The sequence below is a fragment of the Sclerotinia sclerotiorum genome, genomic scaffold (genome assembly GCF_000146945.2).
Source record: "Sclerotinia sclerotiorum 1980 UF-70 scaffold_20 genomic scaffold, whole genome shotgun sequence".
In the NCBI taxonomy this organism is placed as follows: domain Eukaryota; kingdom Fungi; phylum Ascomycota; class Leotiomycetes; order Helotiales; family Sclerotiniaceae; genus Sclerotinia; species Sclerotinia sclerotiorum.
In genome coordinates this window covers 451,529-469,569 of record NW_001820816.1, presented here as the reverse complement: position 1 = coordinate 469,569, position 18,041 = coordinate 451,529, and the positions used below count along the sequence as shown (strand labels likewise).

The 18,041-nt window shown below is 41.9% G+C and overlaps 5 protein-coding genes across 5 annotated transcripts; 2 read left to right on the top strand and 3 right to left on the bottom strand.

Annotated features, from left to right (window-relative positions):
• Positions 1-1,437: 1,437 nt before the first annotated feature.
• Positions 1,438-4,023, bottom strand: SS1G_11894 (hypothetical protein; the record flags this gene model as incomplete). Its single annotated transcript, XM_001586815.1, has 1 exon — positions 1,438-4,023. The coding sequence occupies one exon, from the start codon at positions 4,021-4,023 to the stop codon at positions 1,438-1,440; it is 2,586 nt and encodes an 861-aa protein (XP_001586865.1).
• A 2,015-nt stretch (positions 4,024-6,038) lies between these two features.
• On the top strand, positions 6,039-7,034 carry SS1G_11893 (hypothetical protein; the record flags this gene model as incomplete). The annotated part of the gene is made up of 1 exon (XM_001586814.1): positions 6,039-7,034. One exon carries the CDS (start codon positions 6,039-6,041, stop codon positions 7,032-7,034), a length of 996 nt encoding a protein of 331 aa, XP_001586864.1.
• Positions 7,035-9,523: 2,489 nt separating this feature from the next.
• SS1G_11892 (hypothetical protein) lies at positions 9,524-10,854 on the bottom strand (the record flags this gene model as incomplete). Its single annotated transcript, XM_001586813.1, has 4 exons — positions 9,524-9,948; positions 10,002-10,072; positions 10,130-10,632; positions 10,684-10,854. The coding sequence occupies 4 exons, from the start codon at positions 10,852-10,854 to the stop codon at positions 9,524-9,526; spliced, it is 1,170 nt and encodes a 389-aa protein (XP_001586863.1).
• Positions 10,855-13,052: 2,198 nt separating this feature from the next.
• On the top strand, positions 13,053-13,996 carry SS1G_11891 (hypothetical protein; the record flags this gene model as incomplete). The annotated part of the gene is made up of 2 exons (XM_001586812.1): positions 13,053-13,131; positions 13,194-13,996. The coding sequence occupies 2 exons, from the start codon at positions 13,053-13,055 to the stop codon at positions 13,994-13,996; spliced, it is 882 nt and encodes a 293-aa protein (XP_001586862.1).
• A 1,498-nt stretch (positions 13,997-15,494) lies between these two features.
• SS1G_11890 (predicted protein) lies at positions 15,495-16,770 on the bottom strand (the record flags this gene model as incomplete). The annotated part of the gene is made up of 4 exons (XM_001586811.1): positions 15,495-15,535; positions 15,799-15,975; positions 16,046-16,299; positions 16,715-16,770. 4 exons carry the CDS (start codon positions 16,768-16,770, stop codon positions 15,495-15,497), a joined length of 528 nt encoding a protein of 175 aa, XP_001586861.1.
• Positions 16,771-18,041: the final 1,271 nt, after the last annotated feature.

Here is an 18,041-nt window from a genome sequence, read left to right as displayed (position 1 = left end):
GGGAGAGGAGGGGATGGAGAAGGATGGGTATAGTGTATATTGTAGGGGTGTTATTATTCTTTCTTGATGATTTGGGGGGGGAAAGGCAGAAGGGGGGGGAAAGGTATGTTGACTTTGGGGCGGGGTTATAGGGAAGAAAAGTTTGAAGAGGTGTATTGACCTAGTACATAAAGGCTTTCTATACAGTTATAAGTTGTTAGCTTAGAGAGGGATTGAGTAGGATGGGTGTTGGGTATTAAATAGTAGTTGAGTATTAGTAGAATATAAATGAGAGATTTATAAATTAATAAATAAATTATCAGCAAAATTTTCCTAGGATTTTTATAGGATTAAGTATTAAAGATAGGGAGTGGTGAAATAATAGGATGAGATGAAAAATGGGGGAAAGGAGATTTATTACGCCTGTGAGATATTGTATTTGTGTTTTTGTTTGTATTCATGTTTGTGGAAGAAACGGAGGAAAGGGTAAAAGGGAAAAGGGAAAAGGGAAAGGGTACGGTATCTATGTACCTATGTATCTTTTCGATAGTAGGGGTGGAGATATAGATGTGCAATTAAGGTTAAGGTTGTGATTGTGAGTGTGGAGGTGTATTTATATGTATTTATATGTATTTTTTGATGGTGGAGGAAGAGTGAGAGGAAGGGTGAGAGGAAGGGTGAGAGGAAGGGTGAGAGAGTGAGTGAGTGGTTATTGAATACAGTTAATCATAAGGAATGGTTGAATAGCATGGTTGAATAGTATGTATTGGGGGTGAAGGTTAGAGATTGAGTGCGTTGAATAGTGGGTAAAGCATTCAAATCGGAATATCGATTGAGATTCTGATTAAGATCAGGTCCTTGAATAGAAACATAGTGTTAGTACATCCGATTTAAGGATGTAGAAAATACCCTATTTGAGGTCTATGTATTATAATGCGATATCATATTTATAATCATACCTGGATGTACCTAGGTATTTGAAGGTACGATGGGAGAAATACGATAGATCTCAATAATTAAGGTTTCGTGAAACCTGTGGTATACTAGATAAGAAAATTTTTGTAACATTACCTCTTCTTGTGAAAATAATTACTGTAGTAGTTGCGGTATGACGATAGGATACGGTTATGAAACAGAAGATGCTACAGAGCCGGAGTGAGATCGTGTCTTATTTGGATATACATGTGCTTCAATACATGAATGGACAATCTAAAAAGAAAATCAAAATGAGAATCAAAATCAAACAACATCTTTCTATATCATAAAATCGCTTCTGTAATTACCATGCCAAAACTCCCGCTTGAGGGAACTCCCAAGAGGAGCCTAATTCCTAACTCCCAACATTTAATCCCCAAACGAAATAGAAGATTACAAAACGCAGTAATGCTCCAATTCCATGCATCAAAAACCAAACGGATATAGCTTCTCCTGACCCTCCTCCCAAACTTCCCCTTCCTTTTAATGACTAATATATTGAAACACCGCACTAACATTCTCATCTCCACACTCCTGCCTCAATAACAAATCCTGTATCGTCCCCAATCCACTATTAACAAAATGATTCCACGTACTCGTATCACCATACATCATGGCTTGGGCCTTCAAAAACTGTTTTCCATCCGGTTTACACCTTTTACATTTAAAAGTATCATGAGTATCACTCGTTGTATCCTTCCTATATTGAAACAATTCCCTCAGCGAATCCAAACTAAAATGTCTCTCAACATCTTCCGCAGAATCGACAACACAAGATGAAAGAGATTGTTTGTGAGATTGACGTTGGAAGATCTTTTCTTCAATGGTACCAGTGGCAATAAAGCGGTATACGAAACAATCTTTCTTTTGCCCATCACGCCATACTCGAGCAAGGGCTTGCTGATCAGCAGCAGGGTTCCAATCGGGATCAAAGAGGACGAGACGATTGGCTCCAATTAGATTGAGTCCGCATCCACCAGCTTTACTACTTAGCAAGAAGACGAACTCTTGACCATCGGGATCGTTGAACTTATCGACGAGCTTTTGACGCTTGGTTACGTTCATGGTGCCGTCGAGACGTAAGGATCCGTAGCCTCTGTTTCGACACAATTTATCGAACATGTCTAAAGTTTGTGTGTAATTGGAAATTAACACGATTTTGTCATTGGTATCTTGACGGATGCGCGCTAGCATGCGATCCAGGACTTGCATTTTCCCTGAGTACCAAGGTTTGATATCACGATCACGGCCACGTCCATCTTTAGGAACGTAGTCTTCGGGCCAATACTTTTCGCAACCTGGAAGGTCATCGGAAAGATTTAAAAGATCGGGATGATTGCAAAGTTTCTTGAGCATACCAATGGCTTTCAAGGGTTGACTCCCTTTTCCTCGCAGGAGAGCTTTGATATCTGGGCTGGTGATGAAATGATTGTATAAATCAAGTTGGAAAGGTGCGAGACTGCAGAATACGACATGCTCATATTTGACAGGCAAATATTTAGAGAGAATATCGTTCGTCCGGCGAATGATGAATTTATTCACGACGTTAAGAAGGTCTTTGATACATTCGTCTCCCTTTTGCCGATCTTTATCGCTACCAGCCGCATCTCGCCCACGTTGGATTGGCAATTCATACTTTTTACGGAACTCCATTCGAGTGCCCAAGAGACCAGGGTTGGCAAAGCTGACAAGAGAGAAATATTCCGTAAGATCATTTTGGATCGGTGTCCCTGATAAAATGACCCTTCTAGTAACATTGAGACTGTTCAATGCTACAAATGTCTGACTGTCTCCATTCTTCAAACGATGACCTTCGTCACATAACATCAGTCCAATTTGAGTATGCTTGAGCTCATCAACGTAAAGTCGTAAAGTTTCATAAGAAACAATAATAACAGGCCTCGTAATGGATCGTCCACTCGCTATAGCCCACTGTCGTAATTGCTGGATGAGTTCCTCCTTTGAAGCTTTGCCGTCAATTGCGAATGGTTGAATAGCATCGGGACCCAACCACTTGACTAGCTCATTTGCCCAATTCTTGACTAAACTCGACGGACAAGCAATAATAGCTTTGTTGATAGTAGGTTTCCCAGCATCAGTAGATTGCTTCAGCAATGTCCACATAAGAGTAATGCATTGTAAAGTTTTTCCTAAACCCATCTCATCTGCCATAATACATCCGTTCGCCCTGTCGTCCACCATACCAGTAACGCATCTGTACATAAATTTCACACCCTCAATTTGATGAGGTCGCAAAACTTTTGCTAGTCGAGGATCAATCACAACCGGGACTTTAGGTCGTTCGCCCTCAACAACCTTTTTTATTCCTAATATTTCTGCCAAACTTTTATGTGCCAATGGCGCGTCAAGCTTGAGTACAGGTTTGTCAAGCTCACCATCCTTCTCTTCCGTTTCCTTCTTGGCATCTTCCTCCTTTTTGGCCTGTTCTATACTCCTCGGCTTTTCATCAATTGTAGGGTCGTAGAGGACAATCGCAAACTCGCCACTGGGATCATGTAAAGCTTTCGCAATAAATACCGCTCCCTGTCTTAGTCCAAGTGTTGGTGGCGGTCGTTTAGGGTTATATCCTCCTGCATCTTTATTTATCAATGGGACCGAAAATCGTTTCCTAAACATAGTATCCTTATCCTTAACCTGGAAGACAGGAAACTTGTTCGCATCTCTATTCGCGAGAGCCAACCTATCCTCATTTGTCCAGGGTTTATCTCCATCTTCCTGTTCACCATCTGCACCTCCATAATCAACCTTTCGCCGCTTTCGAGCAGGTTTCACGGAGGCTCGAGTTATCGTTGCTGAACCAGGACATCGAAATGGTTTAGCTAATTTGTCAACAGATTGAGGGGTCCCGCCATATAATCGCCCTCTCTGTGTCGCAGGAGGAGCATTTTCCTTATCTTCGCCTGATGTGATATGAAAAGGTTGTTTGAGTCGATTCGTTGATTGAGGTGTTCCTGCAAGTCCAATCCTCTTCCTGCCGGCTAGAGGAATTGGTGTTTGTACGTGTGTTTGCGCGTCAACACTCTCGTTCTCACTCGGTGGCGTTATCATTATGCCTTTAATTAATCGTTGCTTGTCTTTTTTCCCTCGTTATTTTGGCACCTTTGAGCACCCGAGATGTTATTGTTCCAAACGAATGGTTGGTCGCCGTTTGATACTGTTGATCTTTCCAATGTGGTGTGGCGTGGAGAACGAAAGTTGAGTAACATTCGCGTCGAGATGCGCGAAAGCACGTGATAATGCTGAAATACGCGTGGTCCGCTCCTTCCCCCTCATTTCAATGTCTGTGCAAACTCCACCAAACTCCTAAAGTTTTCCATCGTGATGTCAACTTAGCGGCGGATTTACTTTTGGAGTTTCTACAGAAGCCATAAATGCCTCGCTGCTTCTCTTGGCTGAAAAGGATGGCCAATTGCAAGTTGCTTCTAGTCAAGTCCCGTCCCACAAACAAGATAATAAATAGAAATATCCATGGGTCGACTGCGTCGCAGCTTTAAATCTTATCATTCTCCGTTCTTTGGCATTGCAATCTTTAAAAATATTCATAATCACTAGGGAAGCAACCTGTATCCATCGTGTTTCTATAGTTGTTTTGGTGTTGAAAATTTTCTACACAAGATTGATGAAAGTGCATCATCGATATTAGATGGTCGTATGGATACCAGTAATTCAAACACCATCATCCACTGCATTTTCATTCTTGATGCTCCATTCTTGAATGCATGTTGCCATTCCGGCTGTGGGCATTCTGGTAACTGCGCCTACAGCATCCGGGTTGCCTCGCCACAAGGAGCGTCCTGCTAGGTACAGATGCAAGATTTCAATTGCAGTTCTTGTGCATCATTTTCCCGCCTGGCAACGAAGCAGAATGCACTTTTACCGCTTCAGTGTCTCATTTTTTGTTCCCCCTGACCCTTGTTGACATATGAATGTCTAGATGTTCGGAAACCACGAACAGGTCGGCACGAAAGGAACTCTGGAACAATCTGGAATGTTGGTTTGATTTCCCACTTGACTCTCCGATTTCTTATATGGTATTGTATCCTTTTGCTTATTCTTATGTGTTCTAGATTGGAAGAGAACAGAAAATCGGATTCTGCTGCAGCGTTTCGGAAAGTCTTCCTTGCCCTTGGGATATCTTTGGCCTACATCTTGTCCGGTTACGTCAAATGGCTGGTCAGAGAAAGCTGGAGTTAAGCTCAAGTAGTTTATGCACAGGTATAGAAGCGTGGCGTCTGTTGATAGATAGGGAAGGATGATTTTCTTGCGCAATAGTGGAAGATCGAAATTAGGATTCGATGTTCATAATAAATTATATTCGGAAGCTGCAATGAGAGATTTCTTTGCCAATAAATTTGTTATGTATCAATACATTCCTTGTCTAGTTGTTCAGTATTCAATTGATAAATATTGATTGTAGGGATTAATTAGCGTAAGAAGTATCTATTTCGTATTCACGACTTGATCTATTCGTTAATTATATCTCACAATCTGCTAGTTACCGAGTCACTGGGTATTTCGCAGAAATTTTTACTTTGACAGGTTCTTTTTATAGTCCCTTGAATCTTTCTATAGCTCTCAAGTCTGGCATTAGGCTTATGATCCATCTATCCTCGGCAACGTTGTTGTTCCGCTCCGGGGAGCTAATCCCCCCGCTAAAAAATAACCCCGCCAATCCACATTTCCGGTCAGTTTTCTTTGACCTCTAAGGATTTAGGAAAGCATGTGCAAAGCGAGGCAAAACAAATTGAATCATTTTCAAATTTAAAGCAGTCCAGGGGAACACCTTGCTTCAAAGCAAAAGGGTACATCTGCTATCAGTCGCCAGCCATGATAGCTAGCTTTCCGGCATAGATAAAGTTGGATCTTAGCGGAGGAAAAAAATACATTGGTTTATTGTATTTGCGGGGGAAATCAGAGAGCTCAATAGAGAAACTACTGTGTAGCTTCAAGGCGGGAAGTCATCTACTCTCCGTCGAGATTCCATCATACAGAATTCAACCGACATACCATCCCGTTGATCCGAGGCAATTTTACGAGCCTCCTCATCATTTACAGATCGCACAATGTCCGCCGATTTCTGGGCTGGCTACGTCAGTGGTGCCATCAGTATTATCATCGGCAATCCTCTCGATCTTCTCAAAGTTCGTCTTCAAGCCTCAAGATCATCACGTGCGAATGGTCTCTCTCAAAGTCTCAACCCTGCCACTTTAAGTCCGTCAACCACCGCGGTTGCCACCCCCAGCTCGTTTGTCCGCGGAACCGCAGCCCCAATCCTCACAACTGGTGCTCTTAATGCCCTCCTATTTGTAACCTACAACCGCACCCTCTCTTTCCTCCACCCTACCTACACTCCAAACCACCCGGAGTCCATACCTCTCTCCTCGACATTTATAGCCGGCACGATTGGCGGTCTTTGTTCCTCCATTATTTCCACCCCCACTGAATTAATAAAATGCCGCACTCAACTGTCCAGTCTCCCTCTCTCTTCCCTGGCCATCGCTCGTTCCATCTTATCTACGACCGGAGTTAGAGGCTTGTACTTTGGAGGTGTGGTTACCGCTTTGAGGGACAGTATAGGATACGGATTTTATTTCTGGAGTTATGAATTGTCTTCTCGTCTTTACTCTTCTTATTTTCTTTCTCAGCCTTTAGCCTCACACGGACTGGAGAATGACACAAGTTCTCGAGACGAAGCAATCAAAATTCTCCTTTGCGGTGGTGTAGCTGGTGTTATAACATGGGCTAGTATTTTCCCCCTTGATGTGGTGAAGACACGACTTCAAGCGCAAATACTCCCGTCTACACCAGTTTCAGAAACATCAGCACTTCTTCTGGGATCTCCGCAAAAACGAAAAGGAGCGCTAGAAATAGCAAAAATTGCATATAGCAATGAAGGAATGGGTGTCTTTTTCAGAGGGTTGGGAGTATGTAGTTTGAGGGCCTTTATTGTGAATGCAGCGCAGTGGGCGGCGTATGAGTGGATTATGAGGGAGTTAGGCGCTAAAGAGGGAGTGTCTGCTGGTGTTAAGGATAGAGTGCAGAGTGAAATTTTGATTTAGGCGAGGATGACTTGGTTTGGAAATTCAAGATGTCAGTGGATAATTGCAATAGAGGGTATAGACATAGGGAGGTGGAAATAGAAGAGTGGATATAGAATGTACCAAGAGAAGAAAGGTAAAAAATTAGGTTTAGATCATACTTCTACGCAAAATCTAGAGGTATTGCGTGTAGATTAGATGTAGATATCCCTTAAGAATACATTCGTTTTAAATTATTCGCTAATTCCAGAGCAAGCTAATATCAATAATCAAGGCTCTAGGAGTCTAGAATAGGCTATCATGGGAAGAGACACAATATTAGTGTATAAAGTATCTAGCTGAATGATCATCATGACTATACTAATCTATTCTCTTGCCAGTGCCTGAGTAACGCCGAAGTCTTGTTCATATAACCTAAAAGAAAGTCCTACAATAGTATGCGCTATAAACTCACGTAAATCGTTTAAACCCAATCCCTTTTGGGAATAAGGTTATTTACAATTTCCCCTTTCCGAGTGAAGGAATTTGTAAAGTGGATCGAAAAATTTTCATCGATCAATTCATTTCTTGAATGCGAAAACGGGCTACAAAAGTGGTCCGTGTGTATTCCTTGAATTAATAAAGCTTAATTTATTAGAATAGACTTCGGAAGTATTTTCAAATACTGTTTTAATAAATCAGAATTTTAAATTCAATTTTAAATTTTCAAATTCAAAAATAATATGTATCTGTATTATATTTTTAATACAAATATAAAATAATATCAAATAAAACTTATATATTAGATTATGTGACGGAAATCCCTGCTTTCCTCCCACCTTTATTATATAAGAAACCTCAGGTACATTAACCATGTCCACACATGATACGATTACTCGAGATTAGTATGCGATTTAGGTGACCTGAGGATCAGATCCGGACAAGTACTAGGTATCAATGGTTATCGGTAAAGTAAGATCATTGGAGGAATAAATATGACTTCTTTTTGCCTAGCCATTGCGGCTAGGCCATTCATTTGTGTATATATAGAGTAGCTATCCCCATCTACAGGTGCTCTTCACCTGTAGATTCTAAGTTAAATACAATTGCTGGTCTATAAACACCCTTTTGGTCACAGATTAAAAACAAATTTTGAATAAAACTTCAGAAATTCTAATTTTTGAACTAATCCCATTTTCGCATTTATGTTACGAGGTTTGCCGTCTAGATCACGTGGAAGTGCTCTAGGCTCTCGAGGTGGTTTATAACTAGGCGTCAAGCAGGGACTTAAAGTAATGACAATAATGCAATTCGTAACTAATAGTAGAGTATACTAAATGATTGATCTTGAGCACGAAGCTCTATACAAAGGAAATCCATCTTGATTATATAGACCATCGTGGCATGCGTCCCAGTGCTCCCAGTTGTCCCAGTTGTACTGGGACAGCTGAGCCTACTGGGATCCTCATATCACATGATGCTAATCACGTGATGTTAGGTATGTGAGATCCGTCGTAACAATTTAGAAGGATATATCCAGAACCTTATTCCCAAAAGGGTTTGGGGCTTAAACGGATTACTTGAGTTTATTGTTACGACGGCTATCTTCCACACCGCGTCACATGGACTAAACCAAGGTAACGTGATTAAAGTCACGTTATGGGACCGCTGCTCCGTCCTGACTAGCCATAGGCATGAAGGTCTATATAATCAAGATGGATTTCCTTTGTATAGAGCTTCGTGCTCAAGATCAATCATTTAGTATACTCTACTATTAGTTACGAATTGCATTATTGTCATTACTTTAAGTCCCTGCTTGACGCCTAGTTATAAACCACCTCGAGAGCCTAGAGCACTTCCACATGATCTAGACGGCGGCAAACCTTGTAACATTTATATGGTAGTCCCATCTCCTCATCTCATACACTAGGCGGATATCGATATTTTCGCTATTTTTAAATAATGTATCCAAGAGTTGAGAATTTAATCCTACAAGAGGCTTTGTCCTTGAAGACTTTGAGGCAATCACTTGTATGGAGCATTGGATAAATTAAAAACATTGAATTCAGTAAATTCAAAATCTCGTCTTATCCTTCTTCCCATTTATCCCAAATCTAGAATGAAACTCCGATATCCTGAAAATTCCGTGAAAAAGCTATCATATCCACCATTGTAGAGGCAGATTTATCCTATCCTCTTAGAAGAATTATAAAGATGATACTAAAAATACAATCATGATGTCATCTCATCATAACCTTTCCATATTTAGAATATTCTTGTCCCATGTAGCCTCTCTACCTATAAAACTCTGTCTACATCGGCGGCTTAAATAACATTAGAAGGGGGTATTAAATTATAACCAAAGATTTACCAATTTCCCATGTTGAAGCTGCTTAAATACTGCAGGAATCTCCATACTTACTCCGACAGTCCAGAATATTGGACACTCTGCGTCGAAATGACGGCCGTATAAGCTCCGGTTGAATAAGAGAACAGAAAGAAAAAAACAAAAAAGGGATTGCTTCTTCTTCCTAATGCGAAGAGCCATCGTGAGCTAGCTCCCTGACAGATTCAGACTGGGTATGTTTTGGCGACTTTGACAATTCCACCTGATAAGTATCATCAGTGGCAACCCCGTGCTCAGCATCTAGATTCGGGATGTGATCGGAATCAGCGTCGTGCAGTCTGCTCCAATCTCCATCTCCATGCGCGTGGACTGTGGTAAATGTCGTGCCGGTATCGGTAGGATTGCGGAACACTCGACCTTTGGCATTATGTCGACCACTGATGGGTGCACTGCCATATGTGACAATGTCCTTGGCGCCTTGCGACCTCGAAGCGGAACTTTTCTTAGCTCTGTTGCGAACAATAAAGCGACCCACCGTTGGGAGTGAGCTTGCTACGCAGCCAATGGCGGTTTCTATGTTGGATAGGAGAACGATGAAGCCAGTATAGTCTAGAGAGATGTAAGTAGTGTTATCAGAAAAGCAAGTCTGCAGAATATCTTACAAAGCAGGTTGTCTGTTGGGGTGCGATAGTGTTCGATGTACGGTGAACGGATCATGGTGGATATCGAAGCACTGGGTAAAGACTCTGGTTAGCTACATCAGAGAAGTAGGGGTGGGAAATGGGCTTACACAGAAGCAAAGGACAGAAGCAAGCCCACAGATATCTTCCTTCCCAATGGCATTTGAGTCCTATATAGCATAACGCCCGGGAATATCGCACAAGCCATGTCTGTCACAATGGTACAAGCTGTTGAGGTGTAACTCAATGCAATCATTGTGCCCATACCCGAACATGTCCCCTTTCCATCTGCTAACAATGACGTATCCCAATTTGCAGCCACAGGCCGACATAAAAGTAGAATCCCAATGAAAGTCACCAAGAAGGTGGCGATGGTGAGAGTAAGTAAGCCCAACACAAAAAACCGATATACCTTATGTGAGCTAGCAATACGCAAGAGCGTCACACAAATGGAGCTCTTGATAATTGCGAGACCTAAGACGTACAGCATCATCCAGAGCATTAGGTATTTCGTTCCTTGTACCTCGAAGTATGCGTTTAGTCTGCTGTTGTGTGAGCCGAGGCCAACTCGAGTGCCATGGCAAGCTAGGCTGACATCGACGATGAAAACCATCTATGAGGGTTAATATCAATGGTAACACAAACGTTGGAGAGACGGTCGTACCAATCCCAGGACTATCAACTTATCGTCCCACCCAAGTGCATTTTCTTTGATTCTGACATACGTTCTCACTGCTATGGTGATTGTTGAGATGAAAAGACCGACGAGTGATACGACGAATATTGTTAGAGGGAAACTTTCGAGAGGAAGGATAGTAGCGTCTGCGTCAGCCATATTTGCATCTAGTGGACTTTATTTGTAAGGCAGCGTATTATTCGTGAAGAGATGCATCGCTAAGCCTGTGGACAACGACATAATGTACCTCTTCAGATTCTGAAGGAGTACCCGAAGTAGAGGGTGGACCAGGGATATTTTTTCTCCTTATAGTCCGGGGTGAACCTTTTTGACCCATTGATCTTCCACGTTTATTCCGATTCTAGGGACCGAAGACTCGCTTCGCTTAGGGAAGACCCTGTTCGTGGAATTCGAGAGTGTTCTTCCTCCAGCAATCGGCTAAGATTGGAACTTAGTCCCACCCTCCATTGTTTCTTGCTGCCCCACTGCCCCTTTGCCCCACAGCATATAGACAAAACGGATCGAAGTGGAGTGAACTGGTTATCATTGACTAAGCTCCAAGACCTATCAGAGAGCTTCTCCTTGATGTTCAACGGGGCTCAATCTCATTTTGATGTTCGTAAAACACCTGATTTCTTCCTTAGGCTAGTATGATTCTGATGGAACGATGGGAAGTAACTACCGGTACCGGTATTCTGTCAATGTAACCGGGTGCTTAAGCCCTGAATGAGCCATGGACTACTGCTTTATCATTCGTCCTCATCCGGCAATTTTATTTGCTCAAAAGGCACTAAAGCCTACTTACGGGTATAAATTTCATGTTATATACCAGGTATATAAATGAAGGCTGAAGACAGAGCTCGCAATACGTCCGTCTACTACTCGCTGTTTACGAGTCATTTAACTTGATTAGCTTAGCGTAACTTCTGAAGGCTAGAGCACCCAATGCAGCTTTCAAATTTGCATCGGCAGCCTAAGGTTTTCCAAGAGAATCTTATCTTATTAAGCTCCAACCTCATCTGTGAACTCTATATTGCGTCCACATTAGAGGTTTGTCAGTCGGGCCAATGGAATCGATTGTTCCCATAATTTCACTTCATCAACTGGTATTCAACGTGCTTCAGGAGCTATACTAGATAAAGTATAGCTCCACAGAATCTATACCTCTTTGATCCTTCGTATAGCCCTACTAGCTAAATCTAAGCCTGTATAGGAAAGTGTTTCATAATGTGCGACCGCACGAGCAATATCCATTTCTGTCATTTGTGGAGTGCTACCGGTATTCCACTTTTAATTTTTCCAACAAAACATCAGATTTATAATTATTGTGGACTGTTTTCACGTGGCCTTAAGGCACGTGCGACCAGCCATCCCAAGCGACGGCCCTCCATAAAGCCGTCACCATAGTGATCTTCGATCTCATCTCTATCCGCGATAACCTTTTCATTTAAGGCGGTCAATTGCGCAGACTTTTGATGGCCTCATAGACGTGCAACCACTCGTGAATAACCTCATTGTCTTACTGTTACAGCTATCTCTGTTTCTACCCTGTGGCCTATGGTCCCCATCAGAGAGTTTCCCACGATTATTTTGATAAAATTATTTTGATCTTTGCCAGATTTCCCATGAGTCTTATATTTATGATTCACAAAACTATCATACCAATAAATCATAATGGAGTTAGGAGTTCCTGGACCGAAGTTATCTTTATTTCTCAACAATCGAAAACCTTAAATTACAGATCAAATCCTTGAATGACAGCAAGATGGAAAAGGTAAATAATCATCGAGATCCTTAGCATTCCAAGAAGGGTTAGATTCATGACAAAATATGACCCACAGGAGATGAGAAATTCCAGACCAAAAACTCTCTATTGTGGAGAAGTCTTTGTATTCCGTGCAACTGTTGGCATATTAGTGTAACCTTGCTGCAGGGAGTATGAAGCTCTGAACGCTGGGAAGTCATCAATGTCATTGGTCAAACTGCGTCATTTTTGTAATGTTTCTCCCTTCTTACCATCGACTTATTATAGCCCAGGGAATTTCGAACTGTCCGGCTGCATAATAAGTAATTGCGGCTTCCTTCTTCCGAGCCGGAGATGATTTCCAAAAACTGACAAATCTATGTTGGTGTCGATTAGATCCGTCTTTTCAATAACGTTTTGCTCCACTGTCTGTTTCACAAGGTAGTTCCACACATTGACATACAAACATGGGGGTTGACGTTTTCCTCTCTTATCCAAAGGGATCTCTCATTTGCTCTGTATCTCATTGCTTGTCTTAAGAAACCCCAACGTTTCACTTGCATTAACTCTTCTGCATCTAAGAATCTTTCTAGCGATCTCCCCGATAATCAAAATGTCTTCCAACGGTCAATCCACAGATACTAATCGAGTCCATGCTGGCAAGGTTGCAATTGTAACGGGTTCAGCACGAAGTACGTTACAAGAACTGATGATCATACCAAAGTTTTTACGTATTGACTAACCTTGTTGTTAGGCATTGGCGCTGGAATTGCTCGGAATCTTGCATCTAAGGGTGCTAACATCCTAATAAGCTATCTAACCGAAGCATCAGACAATTCTGCTGCTGAGCTCGCAGAAGAGCTTACTAAGAAACATGGCGTAGTCGCGGTGCCATGTCGATCTGATATCTCCACACCAGAAGGTTGTGCCTCCATCATCGAAGCTTGTATATCAAAGATGCCTCCGAATACCAAAACCAACAAGCTCCAAATCGACATTCTAATCAACTGCGCTGCTATTATGATAGGCATTGGCCCTCTTGAAAGCGTTACACATGCGGACTTTATCAAGTCATACGAGACCAACGTACTAGCACCCATCTTGCTCACAGGCGCATGCAAGCCCTACCTACCTACAGATCGATCAGGAAGAATTGTAAATGTTTCCAGCATTGGACAGAAGGTCGGCACTCCATATTTGACGCTCTATAACGGAACAAAGGGTGCGCTTGAGGCTATGACAAGGACCTGGTCGAGAGAATTGGCTGAACACGCCACCGTCAACACTATCAACCCTGGTTCAGTGCTCACTGATATGTTCCGTCAATGTAGTGATGATGTGCTTGCAGCGCAAGCACAGTGGAGTCCTCTGATCCCATTGTCGGGTGTACGGGAGTGGGACACGGAAGAAGTCAAGGCAGTGGGCAAGAAATGGGGTGGTCGTCCGGCATATGTTGAGGAAATCGCTGGCATTGTTGCTATGGTTTGTAGTCCAGAGAGTGCATGGATGACCGGTAGTGTTGTCAGTGCAAACGGTGGGCAATGTTTTAGCACGTAAAGTTCGGCGCTGTGTAATTTCTTTTACAAAATTTGAAATAATGTTTGTTTAGATAAGGCGTTGTGGTGAGGGAATGTACAAATGATGGATAATTTGCCCCTAATATTCAATTGGCGATTACGTCTGCATACCTGATGAAAATGCTACCACAATACTGATTTCTTAAGAAATGACTGAGCAAGTGCTAGTCCAAATCTTTCATATGAAAGTTTTTCAGCTCTCGAATTTTTCAATGTTTGTATATCTTTCTGCTTAGTTATCTGTCGGTGCTCTCCAATGTCTGAACTAGAGTTCGACAGTGAATTGGTTCTCCTGGCTTATGTCTCATACCTCGGGAGCCTCCTACAATATCTGAATTCAAAAACGAACTGTACCTTTCAGTTATTGCGATTTGTAAGGTCTAGTTCATGAGAGTGTGTAGTTCCCTGTCTGCTGTAGACGAATCTCAAGCGCGCGGCTAATAAATGACTACAGTATTGGTCCATTCCTTCGCAACGACTTCTCTGGACGTTACCGTGCGATAAGCTTAGGTTGGAATTAAAATGTACTTTATAATGTGATGCGACGAACTATACTCATCTCATGGATTTATATTGAGAGAGTATTAATGTCATATAATGTATAAGAATTTCAATCAACGGGCTGTATTTTTCGCTCAATCCTCCAAAACCTGACTTTTATCTAATATCTCCGCATGAAGACTGCCCACATGAATGATCGGAAACTAGGCTTTGCAAAAAGACCCACTCTCGCCGTTCTAAATGCACGTTATTCGATGAATGTGATTCACTTTATTACGTCGTGAGTTTCATAGCTTTCCACAAGTCGATTTATAGTCATTCAGAAGATGCAAGGCGAGAAATAATAAGATGTTAGGTCGCAATAGGCATCAAAAATTATATTATCTAGTGGTAAATGTTACTCGCCAAATATATAGGAGGTGACCCGCTGAATGTTACCTAGGACTGGGCTCCTACGCTAACCCATATGCATTTCTAAGTGGACATTTCTCGACTATTTTTCTAAAAGTACTAATGCAAGTGCCATCCAGTGATGGGAATAGTAAACGACGTAATAACGCCTATTCCTCTAATTATTGGAAAGCGATGGAAACAGATGATATTGAATTTCATATCGCTAAGTAATCACTGATAAATTACGTACCATATACATTTTTGCACACCATTTCTTTTTGTTTATATATAAAATTGGTGGAGCTCGGTGAACTCCTCCTGTAATAATCAATGTTGATTATTGAAATTATATTTATGCGAAGTCGACAGTCATCAAAAAACATACCAAATTCCAGTGATTCCGTATATAAGTAATAGCACACACACACACACACACACACACACAATATCATAATTTAAACCTATTGATGTAATATCAGCTGCCTCAATATCAGACTCCATAATATTGATTCATACCCCTCCATCGTTGGTGCTCCCACCACATCAGCGTTCCAGTATAGTTACAAGACATATAAAAATGATACTCATAGCCTATAGAGATCGGAGTCGTTGAGGTAATAGATTCCTAAATCTATGCTCGTCAGTCTAGTAAGAATTCGAGTTTTGCACCTAGTTTACGATTTTACACGATTCGGGTGAAAATAGTACAAATACTCTATTTGAATGATGTAAAGCAGAAGGGCTACGAGGTTGGTTGAAACATTGTAGTCGGCCTTCTCGTGATTGCATATGTCACTTTTAGTAAATATACATATGCGCACGACGCGGTTATAGGTTGATTGCATACCGTTCTTCTTGTTTATACACGTGATTCTGGATATAGCCTACTAGGCCATGCAATGACATTAAACATGACAATTATTTCATGTCGTAAATTGTCATTATCCGAAAGTAAGGTTATTATAAATGAATCGAACACCAACGAGGCTCCAAGCCGGATCTCGTACCCATCTCCTACTACTTTGATCCTTTCGTCCCTCTTCGCCAGCATGCCCAAGAGCCCCACTACTCTGATCACCTGTCAAGCGGGATTGAGATGCAAATTGAGAGTGTCTTCTTCTCAAGATTTACTCACTACCATCACCGCCTCTGTAGAACTTTGCATCAAACTCCTGCAATTTTATGCCCATTCGATATCCTGCTTCGGCTGCTGTAGCGACTTGAGTCTGGGGGTTACGTGTAACGTTGGCAATAGATTTGTATGGGACATAGTGGGCATCGTCTGCAATATATTGTTGAATTCTATATGCATACAGAGATAATTGATCGGTTGTGGTGGAATGGATCGAGCAAGACTCAAGTGAAGTAGAAGAGGAAGAGTTCTTTGTACTAAAAAGAGCGATAATGTTAGACTGATGATGTATTAAAAAGAACCTTTACAAGAAGTGAATGAGTTATGGCGATAGTTGTGTGGCAAAGGACGGAGAGATGTTGAATCAAAATCGAAGGTGCATGAAGAACTGAAGTAATCCAAAGAAGTACGCATGCTGAAAGAAGAGACAACTTGGGAAGCTGGGAAAGAGGAAAAATTACAGCATGTCCACGGATATCCGCAACACTTGAAGTCGAGACAATAGCATAGACTGATAAGACCAGCAAGTGCAAGGCTACAGACCATAGTCTGAGCCGGTCCCTGATTCTTGACACCTACAACCAGTGCAAAGGCCTCAAGTCTGGCACGGCGTGTGTGGCTCATACAACTGGTAACAAAATGAGAACAATGCTTGAAAGAGTATGAACTAACTTGGAAGTGACAGCACCATGCACGGCCATGTTAGAGTCCTTGCTGGTAGATGACATGTTGAATCTGCCGTGTGGAAAAGGGCTGATGATGTAGTACTTCTGGGTTGACCTATTGGTAGGTATGGAATGTAGGTATTGATATTCTAATAAAGATTGAAGATTGGGAGCCAAACGCTAAGTGTAATGCACCAGCTAAGAAGCAAACTGAAGAGGGACTACAGACTTGAGGGGGGGAAACATCTTAGATTTATAGTAAAAATCAATTATGCAATTGCAACAGCTGAAAAGAAATGCTTGCCCAATAAACTCGGAGCGAAACTTTCGCTGGGGATTTTTTTCGTATGGGATATTTTATTTTGACCAAGTCCAAGAACATTAACTCAGTTGCCTCGTTGCAACAAGCGTGCTCATTTCCAACGTTAAAATAACGATTCCGATGAATGAGCACGGCGCTGGCTGGATGCGCGATACAGCCCACCGAATCCTCTCACAACAGTACTGTCCTCCAATAAGAGGGTTCTCCTCGTTGCATCTTTTACATTACCTTTCGATCTTGGAACTCCTACCTTTGCATCTTAATCCCCTGCCCACTGCTAGATAAGTGGAGTTGAAGTCAACGCGAGAACCAGTAAGACCCTGGAGATTATGCCAGGCTGTCCGCTAGTGGTGTCTTTTCGGACGCTTCCTGATGCGTGCTTTGACGCGATGAACCAGATTGAGGCTCACAGAGCACCATTCATTCCCAGCCATAGCCCTGCATTATACCTCGTTGCAATGCATATATAGAATAGCAGAATGCAAGGGAGGATTGAATTGGTAGGCCGAGATATAGAAACTCTTAAGCTGAAAACTATCTATGGCGATTTGAATCATCATATGAACCAGGAAGAAAGAATATCGCGCCTACCTTGATCGAAGGTATCGTTCAATGTGGGTAGTTTTGAGGGGTCCTATCATGCTGAGCAGCTAATTAAGCCTGTACGGGCCTGTATTTGCAAGTTAAATCAGGTTACGAGGCCAAGTGAGAATCTTCATCATACTGCTTACAGTAGTCTAAATACACATAATCATCCATTGCATTCAAGAAGAGATTGGCAGAGCTTCTTAAGAGTCCTGTCGATATGAGGGGTGGTGAATGGGTCTTGATGTGTCAGCATTGAAAGGATGATAAAAAAAGAATGAGATTTGTAAACAGAGATGTAAAAACCCCGGAGCCGGAACCCGTTTCTGGAAATCTGAACGACAGTGACTTTCGGTTTTATATTTTTGGCTTAGTTTCATATATAGTATCGGTGTTTTTCGCTGCTGATTACCAGGGGTTCCTTATC